This window comes from Coenobita brevimanus, chromosome 5 (genome assembly GCF_032717465.1).
Source record: "Coenobita brevimanus isolate Jiangsu-jjx chromosome 5, ASM3271746v2, whole genome shotgun sequence".
Classification (NCBI taxonomy): domain Eukaryota; kingdom Metazoa; phylum Arthropoda; class Malacostraca; order Decapoda; family Coenobitidae; genus Coenobita; species Coenobita brevimanus.
In genome coordinates, this window is record NC_136958.1 from 12,017,937 (window position 1) to 12,036,158 (window position 18,222).

General features: G+C 41.6%; 1 protein-coding gene and 1 pseudogene across 1 annotated transcript in view; both read left to right on the plus strand.

The window, feature by feature from the left end:
- Rab2 (RAS oncogene family member Rab2) overlaps positions 1–18,222 on the plus strand; it is a 104,643-nt gene that overhangs the window by 70,891 nt on the left and 15,530 nt on the right. Inside the window, exon 4 of the mRNA XM_080270479.1 lies at positions 4,524–4,704. Coding sequence (XP_080126605.1) covers positions 4,524–4,704 — 181 coding nt within the window. The remainder of the gene's footprint in view (positions 1–4,523; positions 4,705–18,222) is intronic.
- LOC145399525 (5S ribosomal RNA) lies at positions 2,461–2,579 on the plus strand (annotated as a pseudogene).

Consider the following 18,222-nt stretch of genomic DNA (forward strand, 5'->3'; position numbering starts at 1 on the left):
GAATATCTTCTCTTTCACTGCCCAGGTCTCACTACCATACAGCATTACACTCCTAACACATGCTGCATACAAAGACCCCTTAGCACTTAGAGAGAGTCCTCTCAATGTCAGGAGAGGCAAGAGCTCCCTGAACTTCTTCCAACCACTTCTCACCCTAGCCACAGAGCTAGCTCCAGCCCCACCTCCAGCACACAACATGTCTCCCAAATAACAAAACTCTTCCACACACTCAAAAGATTCACCAGCGAGTTCAATCCTTTCACATCTGACAATCTCCACCTGCTCACCCCGACACGCCATACACATAAAATCAGCATTATCTCGCAGTCTACCTCTGATACCACTACATCTCTTATGCACCCATTTATCACACACCACACAAGATGGAATTACTTCCCACGCCCTTGTGGCAAACTGTACATGGCCACTCTCCCTCGTCTTTGACAGTACCACCACCAACCCTAGATATCATCACTTTTGTTTTATCTACATTTACCCTTAAGCCCTTTTGCCCCATACCATCTCTCCACTTCCTAAACCTTTCCTCCGCCTCCCTTTCGTTCTCTGCAATCAACACCAAATCATCAGCATACAACGACTCCCATGGGAGTCCGTTTCTAAAGTCACGTGAAAGGGCTTCAAGTACCATGATAAACAACATGGGACTCAAGACTGACCCATGATGCACACCAACATTCACAGAAAACTCATCACTCAAATCTCCATTCACTCTTACCTGGGTGTGAGCACCGACATACATGGCCATAACCACCCTAACCAGCCACTCCTCCAAGCCAAGCTTTCTCATTGTCCACTTCACCACCTCTCTAGGGACTCTGTCAAAGGCCTTTTCCAACTCAACAAAAACAAAGTTATATATATATATATATATATATATATATATATATATATATATATTCATTCATTCATTGCCAGACGCCATGTATCCCAAACGGGGTGGCCAAGGGCTTAGAGTTAATTGTTTTACAGGGAGGGGCACTAATCCTCCCCCAACCCCACTTGACACGTAGGGATGCCAACAGCATCTGGTGTTCCCAGGCAGTCACCCATTCAAGTACTAACCAGACCCAACGTTGCTTATATTTATATATATATATATATATATATATATATATATATATATATATATATATATATATTTTCCCATCCTTCCATCATCCAAACCTACATATCCTGATGAGGAGTGTAGGTGCCTGGGGCTAGGCAGTTGGTCCTGACATTTAAGATGATTGTGACCAGCCTCACTCATCCCTGAGTGGCAATACATGAACAGTAAACCCCAACCACCCCTTAGTTATAAACCTACACAGGCTCAGTCCAACTGGAGTGCCTTAATTACACACTAAACCATCAGGTGCCAAACTTTAGTTTTATGGTTACCACCCAGCATAGTAAATGGTTTCCCAGTGTACAGGAAACCATTTGGCTTGTCACTCAGTGTAGAGTCATCCACAGGCAGAAGGAAGAGGAAAGAATGAAGGAAAGAAAGACAGAAGAGGGAGTGTAAAGTCACCCGTAGGCAGAAGGACAAGGAAAAACTAAAGGAAAGAAAGACAGAAGAGGATGGAAGGAAAGAAGGATGGAGGAGAGGAAAGGGTTGTGCCTGTGTTTATTTTTAATCATAAACAGGGTGGTTGTGTGTGTTTCGGAAGGGAGGAGGAATATGATATTTTCTGTCTGGGCCGAGATAATGGTTGTAACTGTGTGTGTTTAGGCAAGGCCTCGAGCAAAATAATCGTTCATCAACTCATCACGGCAGCAGATGCTGAACTGACAGATGGGGTTTGAGGGAGTGTAGTGAAAGTCAGTCTCAAGATGTTCGAGATTTTCAATCACTTCCCAAACATTTTCGCAGTTTTCTTCAAGTAGAACTGCATCGAATGATCCAACCCAGTACAAAAACCTAAACAAATAGGTAAAGACACTAAAACAAAAATGTATTTTTCTCTCATTTTCATTTTTTTTTTTTTAAATTTATGCCTGTATTTATTTATATTCACAAACAAAGTGGTTATGTATGTTTCTCAGGGGAGGAGAAAGATTTTATTTTCTGTCTGGGTCGAGGTAATGGGTATAGCTGTGCATATTTAGGCATGGCTACGAGCAAAAAAATAGAAAATCCACTCATCACAGCAGGAGGTGCTGAACTGACTGATGGGCTGTGTGGGAGTGTAGTGTAGGTCAGTCTCAAGACGTCCCAGACGTTTGTTCACTTCCCAAAAATTTTTGCAGTTTTCTACAAGTCGGGCTGCATTGACGCCAGGGCACACTACAGTAAAACATCATTAGATGCCGGCGGCCATGGAGGGGTTAAGAGGAGGAGAGCTAATGAGAAGAGAAGCCTTTAACTCCATCTTGTGAAGAAGAGCTGTTTGTGGGGAACCACGCCACACATTAGAGTTGTACTATACACAGGAGCGAATAAAACTTGTGTATAAAGTCAAAGGCGATACCACTTCTAGTACACCGCTTCCCATCCGATCAGTGAAGTTAAGCAACGTTGGGTCTGGTTAGTACTTGGATGGGTGACCACCAGGGAACACCAGATGCTGTTGGCATCCCTACGTGTAGAGTGGGGTTGGTGGAGGATTAGTGCCCATCCCTGTAAAACAATTAACTCTAAGCCCTTGGCCACCCCGTCTGGGATACATGGCATCTGGCAATGAATGAATGAATGAATAAAGTCAAACAACTGTGCAGGACTAAAGAAGGTGCAGAGTCAGCTTAGCACACCTAGTATCGTAGAAGCAGGTTTTACTATCTATCTATCTATTGTCAGAAGCCATAATCCTGTAGGGGGTGGCCATTTGACTTTGAGTTATTTATTTTGCGGGGAGGGGTACTAACCCTCCACCAACCCACTTGTTGACTCGTAGGGAGCATGTATGGTTTGGTTATATGGTTACCACCTAGCGTTGTAAATGGTTTCTTGGCTTACAGGAAACCATTTGGCTTGTCACTCAATAAAGCCACCTGTAAAGGAAAGAAAAGCAATAAGAAGTACCAGGAAAGATGGGAGAAATAGGAAGAGAGGAGGGTAGGCACAGAAAAAGAATGATAAAGGCTAAGGAAGAAGTAGGCAGCACTACATCAAGTGAGTGGATGATGGTCGCCATCACCTACAAGGGAGGTAAAATAATCTTTCCAAGATAAATCTCGAGAGAATGAAACCCCAAGTGTGTTTCAGGATGATGCAGGATTGAGTTGAATATTGTTAAAAATTAGAGAATACTATACTCTTGTGGATGATGCTGTGTTGAAAGATGTAAGAACTTAGTTTTTGAAGCATTAGAAACAACAAGATTACTTTTACTCCAATCAGAGACAGGAGCCAAGTCAGTGCTATAGCCTTATCCCTTGTTTGTTAAAGTAGATAACTGTTGAGATGGATGCTGCAGGAATTGAATGGAAAAGTGAAGGGTGGGAGTTGTCATTGTGTGAGTGGATAGGGTTAGATGTACAGCTTAGAGGGTCATTGATGAACAGAAGGATGAGAGTTGGCAATAGGACAGAGCCTCAAGAAGCATCACTACTGATAGCATTAGGAGAAGAATGTCGGTCGTCTACAACAGCAGTTATAGAATAACCGGAAAGGAAGCTAGAGATGAAGGCACAGATAGAAAGATAGAAAGTGTAAGAGGGCAGTTTGGAATTAAATATGTATGTGAGACTTGATCAAAGCCTTTGAGATGTCAAGGGCAATAAGTTTCACACTCCCTACTCGTTCCTGCTCTGTTATATCAGTTTTCGTTATCTGAGCAATCCTCCATTAACATATCTCACTCATATAATGGGACCCACCTGTACTTGCCATGAAGAAATCCTATGAGAACGAGGTGAAATAAGCTGCAAAAAGGCAAAGTTATTGGGCAACTTAGTGTAAAATGGGGATAGCTTACATTTTTAATGCTAGAATATGATATTGTACATTTATTTAATCCCACCTTTGGGGGGGGGGGACCCTCAGATATAACAAACTTTCATCATTAATGAACTAGTCTTCCCCCCCCAGTTAGTTCATTATAGCGAGGGTCTGCAGCACTTACTGCTGGTTGAGTGTTTTAAGAGTAAAATTTTAGGGGGTACTGCATGAAAAAAAAATCATAATAGAATTAGTACAAGGGGAGGGGGAAGATAAGTAGTGAGAGTAAAAAAAAAGTCAAGATTACTCTGTGTGTTCTTTTTCAAGTCGTTAGTCACCTGTTTGCACCAAAACAAAGCACATAAAATTACGTATGTGTTACCTGAACTCATGTGACACTGTTGCTGTCACTCATTGGGCATCAAGTGATGTAGGTTGCAGTTCTTGGATTAACCCCCTCCCCTAGTAGGGTGCTCCTCTTCATCCTTTAATTCAATCCTGTATTTCTCCATTAAGAGCATACAGGCATGGGGCATTTTCAGTGAATAAAATCATCTGATAGCAGCAAGAAGAGAATAAAAATTACATCACTGGAATTAATTGGTTGGTAATAGTAGCTAATGTATTTGTTGCCTTCCAGTGACCTTGACTCCCGACGTGAGGTAAAGCGAGAAGAAGGAGAAGCATTTGCTCGAGAACATGGCTTGGTGTTTATGGAGACTTCTGCAAAGACTGCAGCAAATGTAGAGGAGGCATTCATCAACACAGCTCGAGAGATCTATGAAAAGATACAGGAGGGTGTGTTTGATGTTCATAATGAGGTTAGTTAATTAGTTTAGTTCTCATGTGTTTTGACAGGCTTTTTGCATGGTTGGGGTCTACATTAACATTTTCACAAAAATGATGCCTTTCAACAGTCGTGTCTCATTTTCTGCAGGTGTTAGAAAGCAGATGTTTGTGAGTAATGAAATTCGATAAATAATAGAAACCAATCTGAAAGGGCTCCCATAACCATAATTTAACTCTGTGATTGCCTGAAAGTCTTTCGTAGTGCCCCAAAACATCACCAAACATTGAACAAAATACAGTTATTCCTGTAATATTCGGACGCCCAATAACCGGACACCACAGTGTCTGGACATTTTGGGCCCGGGCCTTCGGAACAAAACAAAAACAAAAACAAAAAAATGACCTTTTTTTCAGCCATATTTTGAACTTGGTGCACGGCGCTGGACAGCTGTATTTTTGTGCATAGTAGGGCTGCCCCCTGCTCTCTCCTCCCCAGTTACCACCTAACTACTGCCTGACTAGGCGCTCTTTGGAATGGCTGCTGCATGTGCTCATTTTTTTGAATGAACAGTGAATAAACTGTAATACATCGCCACTAGACCACATGGGAATTTACAGTGTCGTGCAGTGTTAAGAAATTAGAATTCAGAGTACAAAGGATTAAGTGCAGAGTTCAAACTGGTGTGTTGCAAGTTACTGGCATGGCGCAAGTAAGAACAGAATGTGCGGTGTTAAACAGTTATACTGTAATTCACAGTGTAAAGGATTAAGTGCAGCATAACACTGGATTACTGTACATGCTTCAAGAGCATTTTCACCACTGCCAGAGCCTTAGAGGAGGCTGGTTAATCTTCGTAACGGCCATGGACGTGTTGGAAGTACCCTGTACACTGCTAAATATTTTCCATACTCCTAATTCCTCATTCTCTGGTTCCTTTTTGTGTATTTCATGCTTTCTGTCCCTTATTTATATGAATAGGGTCTTAAATAGGTGCGATGCATGTCCGGTAGGGATTTATGTAGGTGGTTTTCTGAGTTAGGCTGGGTTAGGGTCCATAAGTACCTGTCCAGGAGGCATTTTCCCAGTATCCAGACAAACCCACTTTCTGGACATGCCTTTGGCTCTGTTATCTTGGATATTGGAGGGATTATTGTATACTTGTTTAAAGTATACAGTAGAGTCTTCATACAACACAAGATAGGTTATGCAGAACCTCGTGCAAAATCAAATTCGCACTAAAACGTGACATATATTTACATGTAAAATAGGGGGTTAGGTTCTAGGAGCCTTATATTTTCGTTAAAAATGTATTTTAGATAGATCATTACAAATGTCTGCCTCAAGACACCCAAGACAGTGTGTTTAGATACAATCTCACCAACTAGACACATCAGTGCATACTGCATTCTAACCTAACCTAACTGACTAGTTTTGCCACCTAATACTCCTCATAAAAGTTTTAATCATCAAGGATTGCCACTAAGCCTCTTGAAAGTCCTCATTACCAATCAAGCAAAAAACTTTTGACCTAAACAATACGTGAATAATGGCTGCCCAGCTTCAGGCATACAGTAAACCTCGATATAACGGACTTCAATAGACCGGAATTCGCTTTTATCGGACAAGAGGAGCTACCAGACTAAATTCCTATATATCGGAAAAAGTCTGATAAAGCCAGAAACAGTCCGGACTGCCTGACCACTTCGGCTATGTTCACCACAATAAGGTAAATAAAAGATATGTTTATCAGTGTACAGTATAGTATCCATCCATCCATCATCCAGTCCTACTTCACCCCATGAGGAACTTAGGAGCCCGGGGCTAGGCAAGATGGTCCTGACATTTAATATGAGAGTGACCAACCTCACTCATCCCTGAATGGCATCACATGAGCAGTAATCCCCAACCACCCCATGGATATAAACCTTCATCGACTCAATCCGATTGGAGCGCCTTAATTACCCACTAATCCAACAGGCGCCATAATTTGGTTATATGGTTACCACCCAGCATAGTAAATGGTTTCCTGGTGTATAGGAAACCATTTGGCATGTCGCTTAGTGTAGAATCACCCACAGGCAGAAGGAAGAGGAAAGAATGAAGGAACGAAAGACAGAAGAGGGAGTGTAAAGTCACCCGGACGGAGGAGAGGAAAGGGCAGACACCTGAGAGCAGCACTACATCAAGTGAGTGGATGGTGAGTGCCCTCACGTACCACAAATTATTATATATATTATACCACCTGATTAATGTAGTGAAGTTATAACACGGTACAGTACCACAATGGTAGTCAAAACAGTTTAAAAACCGTTCATGCTATCCGGACTAATGTCTGATACATCGGAAAAAGTCTGAATTAGCAGAGGGAAGTCCGGATGTCACTTTTATCGGAATTTCACTTTTTGGAATGGTTTGGGCCCCAATGAGTCGGTTATACTGAGGTCTTACTGTATTTCACCAAGAATCACTTTCAGCTGTCATTTTAAAAAAATGCAGTAAATATATATAAAATAATAACAAATAATTTGGTTTTACGCCAGGTATCCCCGAAGGGCTAAGGCATTGCCCCTGGGTAGAGGAATTTTGGATTGGAGTGTGTAGCATTTTATGATCGGATGCCCTTCCTGATGTCTACTTCGTACCAATGACCCTTGGGTGGATTTGATCCTCCGACCTTTCGGTCAGAGCGGAGTGCTCTAACCCACTGAGCCATGGCTGCTACAGTGTGAAACTATTTTTGAAAGCCATTAGTCATCAACAATAAAGAAAAAAAAAGGTATAAAGAAGTCGTCAGCATGGAGTGATTGTGTATTTCTCACTTCTCAGATACACACGAATGCAGTAATCGTGAATAATAAACAACTCAGCCAAGCAGTATAATTTGTATGACAGTATAATTCACAAGAACTGAACTCACATAATTATCTTACCTAACTGTGTATGTCAACACGTAATGTCTTCACATATCATAAGAAATGAATTTTCTCAACCAAAGACTCTCAGTTCATAACAAACATCTGGCACAAAGCTTTTTTTTTTTTTTTCCTCCACACTAAAGGCAAAAACATGAATTTTACCGCTCCTTCATCATTAACTTTTTTTTCCAACAAAGAAAACTATCCACATTGTAAACACACCCAACTCATATCTGTCTGATCATTGGCATTTTACCTCCCACACCACACGCCACTTCGTCTGTCAGTTTTACATTTTCATTTAGAATAAATGCTTTTCTTGTGTTCATGGCACTTTCAGGGGGTTTAGGCCTAACTAAAAGTTACTTTGGAACCACATGCTCAGTGTTCTGAGAGGAAATGAGGAGCAAGGAAGTAAGGAAATAAACTTCTCATCACAGCGACCATCTACACAACACTGAGGCTGTGGCAGGTGGTATGGGACATGGGTCATGTGGGTCAGGTTTGATCGAGGAAGCCAGTGACCAACAAAAGCATAACACGAGTTGTATCTGGAAATCCAATACCCAAACGCACCCATCTCCCACAGTTTCTCTCGTGCATTTGAGTGGTATTACCATGCTCTTAAGTAATTATGGGAGAAATAAAATGCCCGTTTTATTGTAAGATCGTTGTTTTTTGTCTTAAATCGCGACTCTACTGTATTTACATATGAGTTAGTAACACGTTAAAATGCACATTAAGCTAATACACTTTTGATGGTTTACTCATCCACAAGTAGGAATTCGTTAAATTAAAACCACGAAAGTGAAGGATGATCTCTGTTTTATTCTTGTTAACTCCAGATAAGGTAATTCAGTTTAGGAGCGATTCTTAAAAGTGGAGGTGTTAGGTACAGCCTTCATTAACCCCTTCTACTAGGGACTTTCCCAGTCTGAATAAATCATCTGGTTATTGCAAGAATGAAGTAGTTAAGTAGATAATTGAACTGAATATAGTAGGGTATTTTTACGTCCATAATGAGATGGAAGACCGTCCCCAACCAGTTAGTATATGGGTATGGAAACATTGAGAAACATAGAAAAGATGAAAGTGTGAGAGATTGAGTGACAGGTGATGTTGATGATAACCTCAGTCCTCAGCTACTGATGCCATTTGAACAAAATGAGAATTTAAGTAATCAGAGTTGAACACCAGTTTTAATGATTAAACAGTTACACAAGCTACTTTAGCAAGGAAGTGTAGACAGATATGGTGTTGTGGGCATGCTGGCCGAGAAGAAATGGGTGCAGAGTGTTCAACAGGCATTTTAGGAAAAGATAGTGAAGGCTGATTATCAGGGGGTAATAGAGCCTGATTGATTATTTTCTTGTCAGGAGAGGTGGTTGGTGAAGGATGTTAAATTTATAGGGAATGAAGAGTGTATGCAGCAACACAGATTACTGATACATGACATAGTTCTGAAGGAGTAGGTTGTGAAGAGGAGGACCAGCGAAAAGAGAAGCAATGCACCCACGAGGAAAACATGGAGGCCAAAAAACCAAGCAATGAGGGATGCCTTCTGTAGCAGTATGAGTATGCAGCAACACAGATTACTGATACCTGACATAGTTCTGAAGGAGTAGGTTGTGAAGAAGAGGAGCAGTGAAGAGAGAAGCAATGCACCCATGAGGAAAACATGGAGGCTGAAAAACCAAGCATTGAGGGATGTCTTCTGTAGCAGTATGAGTAGAATGTTGGCTGAAGAGGGAGCTGTAGGCAGAAGTGTTAATGAGCAGTACAGAGCTCTGAAGAACAATCTCTTGAGAGTCAGTGATTCAGTGTGTTGATAGACCGGGGGACTCTCCAAGACATATAGTAACTTTTTTTTTTTTTTTTTTTTTTTTTTACTGACTCTGGGCATACGCTTAACAACCTGCTTTCAAGACCCAGTAGTCCTCCTACGTACCGCACACCTCTAATTGTCACCACTTCGGCGCTAACACCCACCATCCATACTGAATACATGCTAGGGCTGTCTCATACAGGACTGGTGTATTGGTATTAGCAGGGGTATTTTTACGACATGTCGGCGGGTCTTCTGGTAGAACAGTAATGTCTGATATTTATGAAATTCAAATCCTTAAACTGTTCCCTGCCCCAGCGGGATTTGAACCAGGGTCCGTTAGGACTGCAGGCCAACTCTCTACCGATTGAGCCACTGCCTCCCCCATATAGTGGTGGGATGAGGGTGTAGCAGCTGTAGGTGAAGCAAAATGAAGACTTTTCCAGGAATGGAAATTGGTTGGTAATAGAGAGGAATACCTTGACTTCTAGGTGTAGGCCAGAAAGGAGATATACAGGGTAAAATCTGAGTCTTGAAGACTTCTACTGAATAACGAAATAGTGCTGAAAGGAAGAATATGATATTTAAGGGAGCATATCAGATGAAGAGAGAAAACAGGGATATTATAGGTGAGCAGTATGTGAAGACTGATGAAGGAAAGTTAGTGATGAACATTGAGGATATGAAAGATGCTTGGAGAGAGCATCATAACCAGTTGCTGAATGAGGAGTTATTTGGAACAGGGAAGGTTTGGAATCAGCAGATCCAGTGTTTGGCCCTTGGCCTTTGATTGATGCTGCTACTGTCAACAAGTCAATAAGCAGAATGCAGGTGGGGAAGGCCTCAGGTGTGTTTGGGTTGGCGCTAAAATGTTAAAGGCCTCAGAAGATACAGGAGTGGGTTTAGTTACTGATTTGATAAATTTAATTATACAGTAAGTTGTCCCAGATGCCTGCTTGACGACTCTTATTGTTAATGTGTATAAGGGGAAGGTTGATGCCCTGGAAAGAGGAATTTATAGTCATAAAACATTTTGATTAGATAATGAAGGTAATGGAGAGAGTCCTAGAAGGTATAATAAGGGAAATTGTGAATATTAATGAGATGATAGTGGTAGGTGGGGGTGCTCACCATCCACTCACTCGATGCAGTGCTGCTCCCAGGTGTCTGTCCTTTCCTTCTTTCTTCTTTCCTTCTTTCCTCTTCTGTCATTATTTCCTTCATTATTTCTTCTTCCTTCTGCCTATGGGTGACTTTACACTCCCTCTTCTGTCTTTCTTTCCTACATTCTTTCCTCTTCCTTCTGCCCGTAGGTGAATTTACACTCCCTCGTCTGTCTTTCCTTCATTCTTTCCTCTTCCTTGTGCCTATGGGTGACTTCACACTGAGTGACAAGCCAACTGGTTTCCTGTTCACCAGGAAACCATTTACTATGCAGGGTGGTAACCATATAACCAAATTATGGTGCCTTGTGGTTTAGTGGGTAACTAAGGCACTCCAATCAAATTGACCCTGTGAAGGTTTATATCCAAGGGGTGGTTGGGGTTTATTGCTCACATATTGCCACTTAGGGATGAGTGTGGGTGGTCACACTCATATGTGATAACCAGCTTGCCTAGCCCTGGGCTCCTACTCTTCTCATGGGGCAACACAGGATTGGATGATGGTGATGATGATGATGATGGAGTTTAGGTTTATACCAGGCAAAGGGACCCCTGATGTCATACTTGTTGTCCGACAGCTTCAGGAAAAATATTCAGGAAAGAAAAGGGAGCTGTACTTTGTTGATTTGGAAAAGGCCTTCGACAGAGTCCTTAGAGAGGTAGTGAAGTGGGCAGTGGGAAAGCCTGGGATCAAGGAGTGAATGGTTAGAGTGGTTATGCCTATGTGCTGTATGTGAGTGCTCGCACCTAGTTGAGAGTGAATGTGGATTTGAGTGATGAGTTTTCTTTGAATGTTGGTGTGCATTGGGGGTCAGTCTAGAGCCCCTTATTGTTTGTCATGGAGCATGAAGCTCTCTCATCTGACTTCAGAAATGGATTCTTGTGGGAGATGTTGCATGCTTTTGACTTGGTGTTAACGGCAGAGAATGAAAAGAAGGCGGAGGAAGGATTTAGGAAATGGAGAGGCGGAATGGGACTTAGGGGTTTGAGAGTAAATGGGATCAAACAAGAATGACGATGTCTAGGGCTGATGGCAGTACTGTCAGAGCATAGGGAGAGTAGCCATGTGCAGTGTGCCACAAGGGTGTGAGTGATAACTCCATCTTATGCAGTATGACAAGTGATTGCATAAGAAATATTCATCCATCCATCATCCAATCCTACATTGCCCCATGAGGAGCGTAGGAGCCTGGGGCTAGGGAAGTTGGTCCTGACATTTAAGATGAGAATGACCAGCTTCACTCATCCTTGAGTGGCAGGTCCTGACATTTAAGATGAGAGTGGCCAGCCTCACTTATCCCTAAGTGGCATTACATGAGCAACAAACTCCAACCGTCCCTTGGATATAAACCTTCACCGGCCCAATCCAATTGAAGCGCCGTAATTACCCACTAAACCATCAGGCGCCAAAATTTGGTTATATGGTTACCACCCAGCATAGTAAATGGTTTCCTGTTGTACCAAAAACCATTTGGCTTGTCACTCAGTGACATCCACAGGCAGAAGGAAAAGGAAAGAATGGAGGAAAGAAAGACAGAAGAGGGAGTGTAAAGTCACCTTTAGGCAGAATGACGAGGAAAGAATGAAAGAAAGAAAGAAAGACAGAAGAAGGTGGAAGGAAAGAAGGATGGAGGAGAGGAAAGGGCTGGCACCTGAGAACAATACTACATTGAGTGAGTGGATGGTGAGTGCCCCCACCTACCACACTAGTAGTATTAAAGGTGGGCTGCAAAATAATGGTAATTTTGTGTGTGCAATGTGCTGGGGAGAGCATGTAGAGATTGAGAGGCATGAGAGACAGATTATGCTGGAGAGTCTCATGTGTGTGTGGGAGTTTTGTTATTTGAGGGACATGTTGTGTGTTTTGAGGTTTGGCTGGAGGTCTGTGGCTAGGGTAAGGAGTGGTTGGAGGAAGCTCTTGTTTCTCATAACATTGAACTCCTAGCACTGTGTGGTAGTGAGACCAGGGCAGTAAAGGAAGAGGATATTGTTAGGCTCAAATGTACGGAATTGACAATAATTAGATGGAAGTGAAGTGCATCCATGAATGCAAAATGTAGGGGGGCTAGGATTGAGACTGAAGATTTGAAAGGAAGGCTGGGATTTTGAATGTATTGGTGTTGTGGTGAGGAGGGGTAGATTAAGATGGTTTGGGCATGTTGAGAGGATGGAAGGTGACAGTTGGATGCAGAAGGTGAGAGGTGTGAAGGTTAAGGGTAGGGTTTCGAGAGGCAGACCCAAAAGGACTGGGTTGAGGTCATAGAGTGTGACCTTATGGATAGGGAACTGAATAGGAAGTCTGCCAGAAATTGAACTGCATGGAAAGCCACCATTTCATGACCAAGGCTGATACATAAAAGAATGTTGGAGCCTTTATATACAATACTAGCAGGGGTACCCAGCATTTGCCGGACCAAAAAGGCAAACATTCATATCCTATTTGTTCTAGTTCAGACTTCTTATGCTTTTGAAGAGGGATTAGAAGAGGTTCAGGAACTTTCTATTTCAACATTCGCAGACTAACGCTCAGTATTTGTGTGCACATGTTTACTATTACTGGTGACCTCAAATTATCTCTGACCAGTGACCTCAAATGACCTTGGAGGTCAACTTCTCATTGCCTGTGCCCAAACTGGAGGTCATGTGAGTCTCCATGCCAAAAATTCAGCTGCTGGGTCCAGTTGTTCAGGCATGTATTACAGGTGACCTCAAGTGACCTTGGAGGTCAACCTTACATAGCCTATGTCCGAACTGGAGGTCATGTGAGTTTCCGTGCCAAAAATTGGGCTGCAGGGGTACCCGGCATTGCCCAGGCCAAAAAGGTGAACACTCCTCCAGTGACCTCAAATGACCTAGATCTGAGTTTTGACCCCCCCAAAACCATCCTTGGGTCACCCTGATTGAGAATATATATGGGTCTGGGGGTCTTTGGCCCTTGGTTTGGGCGTGAGTGTGATTGAACGACAAAGAAAGCGGTTCTTTCATAAACATAAGAGTATGATAGTGGTGGATGGGGGCGCCCACCAACCACTCACTCGATGTAGTACTGCTTTGGGTGTCTGCCCTTTCCTCTCTTCCTTCTTTCCTCTTCTGTCATTCTTTCCTTCATTCTTTCCCCTTCCTTCTGTCTACGGGTGACTTTGCACTCCCTCTTCTGTCTTTCCTTCATTCTTTCCTCTTCCTTCTGGCTATGGGTGACTCTACACTGAGTGACAAGCCAAATGGTTTCTTGTACACCAGGAATCCATTTACTATGTTGGGTGGTAACCATATAACTAAATTATGGCACCTGGTGGTTTAGTGGGTAATTAAGGTGCTCTAATCAGATTGAGCCTGTGTAGGTTTATATCCGAGGGTTGGTTGGGGTTTATTGCTCACATAATACCACTCAGGGATGAGTTAGGCTGATCACTCTCATCTTAAATGTCAGGACCAAGTTGTCTAGCCTCGGGCTGTTACGCTCCTCATGGGGCGACATAGGATGGGATGATGAATGTATGGATATACTGTACATATATATAGATGATACAAACAATACCACTGGCACTGTGCTTTTGTGGCTGACAGCTGGATCGTAAGATAGTTTCTTTTTTTGCTACCACAATATAAAAAAGAAAAAAAAAGATAAATAGCCTGGCAACACTGCCATCGTCTCACTGCATGATGTGCCATAGAGCTTGGAACCTGTGGCTGGGTGGGCTCGTCAGTGTCTGCTTTTAAATTGATTTGATTCAGATATTTTTTTTCACTGTGGCTCAAGTGCTATTTATTACCTCTTCAGCTTTGGCTTGGGTCATCATTTATCTCACCTGTGCATCTAGAAATGGAAATATTATGACCTTTGTATTTCCTGAATTCTCCTCTTCTGTGAGCCACTTACCTGCTTTGATAGAAGTTCATGTAGACTGCAGTTGCAGAGTTTGGGGGAGGGAGGGAAGATCTAGAGGGCTGGCATTCCTAGACCATTCGAGATAGAGACTTAAAATTTTCAGGAGTGGTGTGTCTTGGTTTCTGGCTTCTTCTGACACAAAATTTTTTTCCTAGCACTAGCACCTTCTATGTTGTTTTTTCAGTTTTTGCCCTCCTGCGCAGCAAAAACTGCTGAATTGATTACTTTGCAAATGTTCCAGTATGTAGTCATCAGCATATACCAGTGCACCTAGTTGTCCAGCAGATACTTTTTGAGATACCGTATTGATGAAAATCAAAAGGGCCTCTTCATGCCTGAAAGTGCTAAGTTGGAAAGTATTCGACCAGTTTTGACCAAACTCAGTGGAAATGTAGCGGGTCATGAGAGAACATGATTTGCATAGTATGAATGACCATGATCTCAAGGTTGCAGGTCAATCCATCCATCCATCCATCATCTAATCCTACATTGCCCCATGAGAACCGTAGGAGCCCGTGGCTAGGCAAGTTGGTCCTGACATTTAAGATGAGAGTGACCAGCCCCACGCATCCCTGAGTGGCATTATGTGAGCAGTAAACCCCAACCATCCCTTGGATATAAACCTTCACCGGCTCAATCCAATTGGAGGGCCGTAATTACCCACTAAACCACAAGGCCCAAAATCTGGTTGTATGGTTACCACTCAGCGTAGTAAATGGTTTCTTGGTGTACAGGAAATCATTTGACTTGTCACTCAGTGTAGAGTCACCCACAGGCAGATGGAAGAGGAAAGACTGAAAGAAAGAAATACAGAAGAAAGAGCGTACAGTCACTTGTAGGCAGAAGGACGAGGAAAGAATGAAGGAAAGAAAGACAGAAGAGGATGGAAGGACGGCGGAGAGGAAAGGACGACACCCAAGAGCAGCACTACATCGAGTGAGTGGATGGCATTTGCCCCCACCTACACAAAATCCCTAAAAAATTTTGAGTCATACCGGTAGCAAAAGTCCCTTCATATTAGGTCTACAGTGATAACAAAAGTATTTTCAGAGTCCTAAGAGTGTCTAGTTTTTAAGGTCTCATAACAGCACTTATGACAAATAAATAATTTTTGACTTTTTTTTTATGATTTTTGGACCTAGATTGTCACATATGAGGTGTTGCACATAGAAATGGTCCAACGTGCCACTTTTACATTACCAGTGAAGATAAAGAAATGTGCTCCATCCTAAATATTTATTTCATATCAGTATTCACGAACGAAAATCTAGACCTGGTCCCTCAAGCAGCAAATACTTATGATGAAAATACAGAAAATATTCTTAGTAAAATAACCGTTAGTAAGCAGGACTCATTGAAAGAAATTAATACGTTAAAACCTCAACAAATATAAAAGAATCCAACGAAGAATTATGTCAGCCACGTTTAACGTTGTTTAATGACTCTTTAATTTCGGGAGAAGTTCCAGAGGAGAGGAAGACTGCAAACATAGTGACCATCTTTAAAAAGGGTGATAAATCAGCTGTGTCGAATTATTGTCCGATAAGTCTAACGTCAATAGTAGGAAAAATGTTAGAGTCAGTTTTGGCAAATAAGATTAGAGAACACTTAGACACATTTAATCTTATAAACGAAAGTCAGCAGGGATTCAGGCAAGGACGATCCTGCCTCACAAACTTGTTGTCATTCTACTCGGAGGTCTATGAGGCAGTAGATAGCGATAAAGCGTACGATGTTATTTATCTGGACTTTAGTAAAGCTTTTGATAAGGTCCCACACGAAAGGTTAGTTAGAAAGGTTCGAGCACACGGTATAGACGGCGATATCTTAAACTGGATAGAACCCTGGCTGAAAGGACGAAAGCAGAGAGTATTAATAAATGGAACTAAGTCGGATTGGGGATTAGTAACTAGCGGTGTGCCACAGGGATCAGCACTCGGTCCCTTATCATTTATTATATATATAAATGATCTAGACTTAGGAGTCACAAGCAGCATCAGCAAATTTACTGTCGATACAATAATAAGACGTATCAACTCCACTGGCGATTGCCATGATTTACAAAAAGACCTCAATACATTGTCCAAATGGTCTAAAACTTGGCAAATGGAATTTAACGTTGAAAAATGTAGAGTACTTAACATAGGCAAGACCATTGGGGACACTAAATATAGCTTAGATAACAAAGAAATTAGCAAATCGGAATGCGAGAGGGATCTAGGAGTTATGGTTAATAACGACCTTAAACCAAGGCAACAGTGTATTAATGCGAGAAATAAAGGAAATAGGGTTTTAGGATTTATTTCAAGAAGCGCGAGCAATAGGTCATGAAAGGTAATACTGCAACTTTATCTAGCATTAGCAAGGCCACATTTAGACTACCCAGTACAAGTTTGGTGTCCTTACTATAGAATGGATATTAACTCGTTAGAAAATGTACAGAGAAGAATAACAAAAATGATACATGATGTTCGGAACCTGTCATATGAAGCCAGACTGAAAATACAGTCTGCATTCGCTAGAGGCATAGAGTAAGGGGAGACTTAATTGAAGTGTTTAAGTGGATGAAGGGTAGAAATAATGGAGATATTAGGAAGGTACTTAAAGTGAGCATACAGGGTAGAACTAGAAGTAATGGTTTCGAACTAAAAAAAATTCCGTTTCAATAAGGAAATAGGTAGAAATTGGTTTGGTGATAGAGTAGAAGACGAATGGAATAAGCTACCTAGTAAAGTAATTGCTGCCTCTTCCATTGAGAGTTTCAAGCATAGGCTAGATAAGTATATGTCAAATAAGGGGTGGGTATAGAAAAAAAAATCTTATAACCAACACTAATTCATAATTTTTACTTTTCAGGTTACACTATGATAGTCTCTATTCTCTTTTCACACTCTCCTATAAAATATCCACGCCAGATTTTCTATACTGCAAGGTGTTCTTTCTGACTTTTTCCTGCCGACTTAGGCAGGAGGGTCTGGAGGCCGGGGGAAAGCCTTCTTCTTTTCTATCCTTATCTCATTCTAGTAGTTCAGTTACTCTTCTAGGAGTTGCCTAGTATGGGCCAAGCGGCCTACTGCAGTTATCCTCTCTTCTTATGTTCTTATATGTTCTTATGTTTTAAAAATTGCCAGAAAATGCAGTCAGAGTTCGGCAACATGAAAATGATTGTTACTTAGTTACTCTAAGAGCTACCACCTTCATTATTTTTTGTTTTGAACCTTGAAATGCATACTTTTTGAAAATGGAAATGCTTTAGTACTTTTTTAGTTCAGAAATTTATGTTACTGTTGCATAATAAAAAATTAAATACAGTGAGTCCTTGAAATACGAAAACCCGAAGTACAAATTTTCGATGGTATGAAATTGATTAATATAGGACAAATTCCACAGCATGAAAATATCGGTCTCGATGATAAGAAAATCGATACTCAATACGAAAGGAAATTCAGAGATAGCCCAATTATCCAGATTATATGATGTGAAGTATTGCCGGAATAGTCTGAAATCACGATTAATCTGGCGGAAACAAAACACAAGTATTGTTAGATTGATTTATTTACCGGTAAATGTACAATGAAAGACACAACTATTTTCCCAGTTCAGTCTGAAGAAAATTTACACTAGGCAAAATGCAATGAAAACGCTGTTTCTACTAGTGCGTGTTTCAAATGGTTCGATTTTTCCACGCTATATTCATCAGACTTTGGGAAGATACTTGTGTCTTTCATTGTACACTTGAGGCAGCAGAAAGACCTTA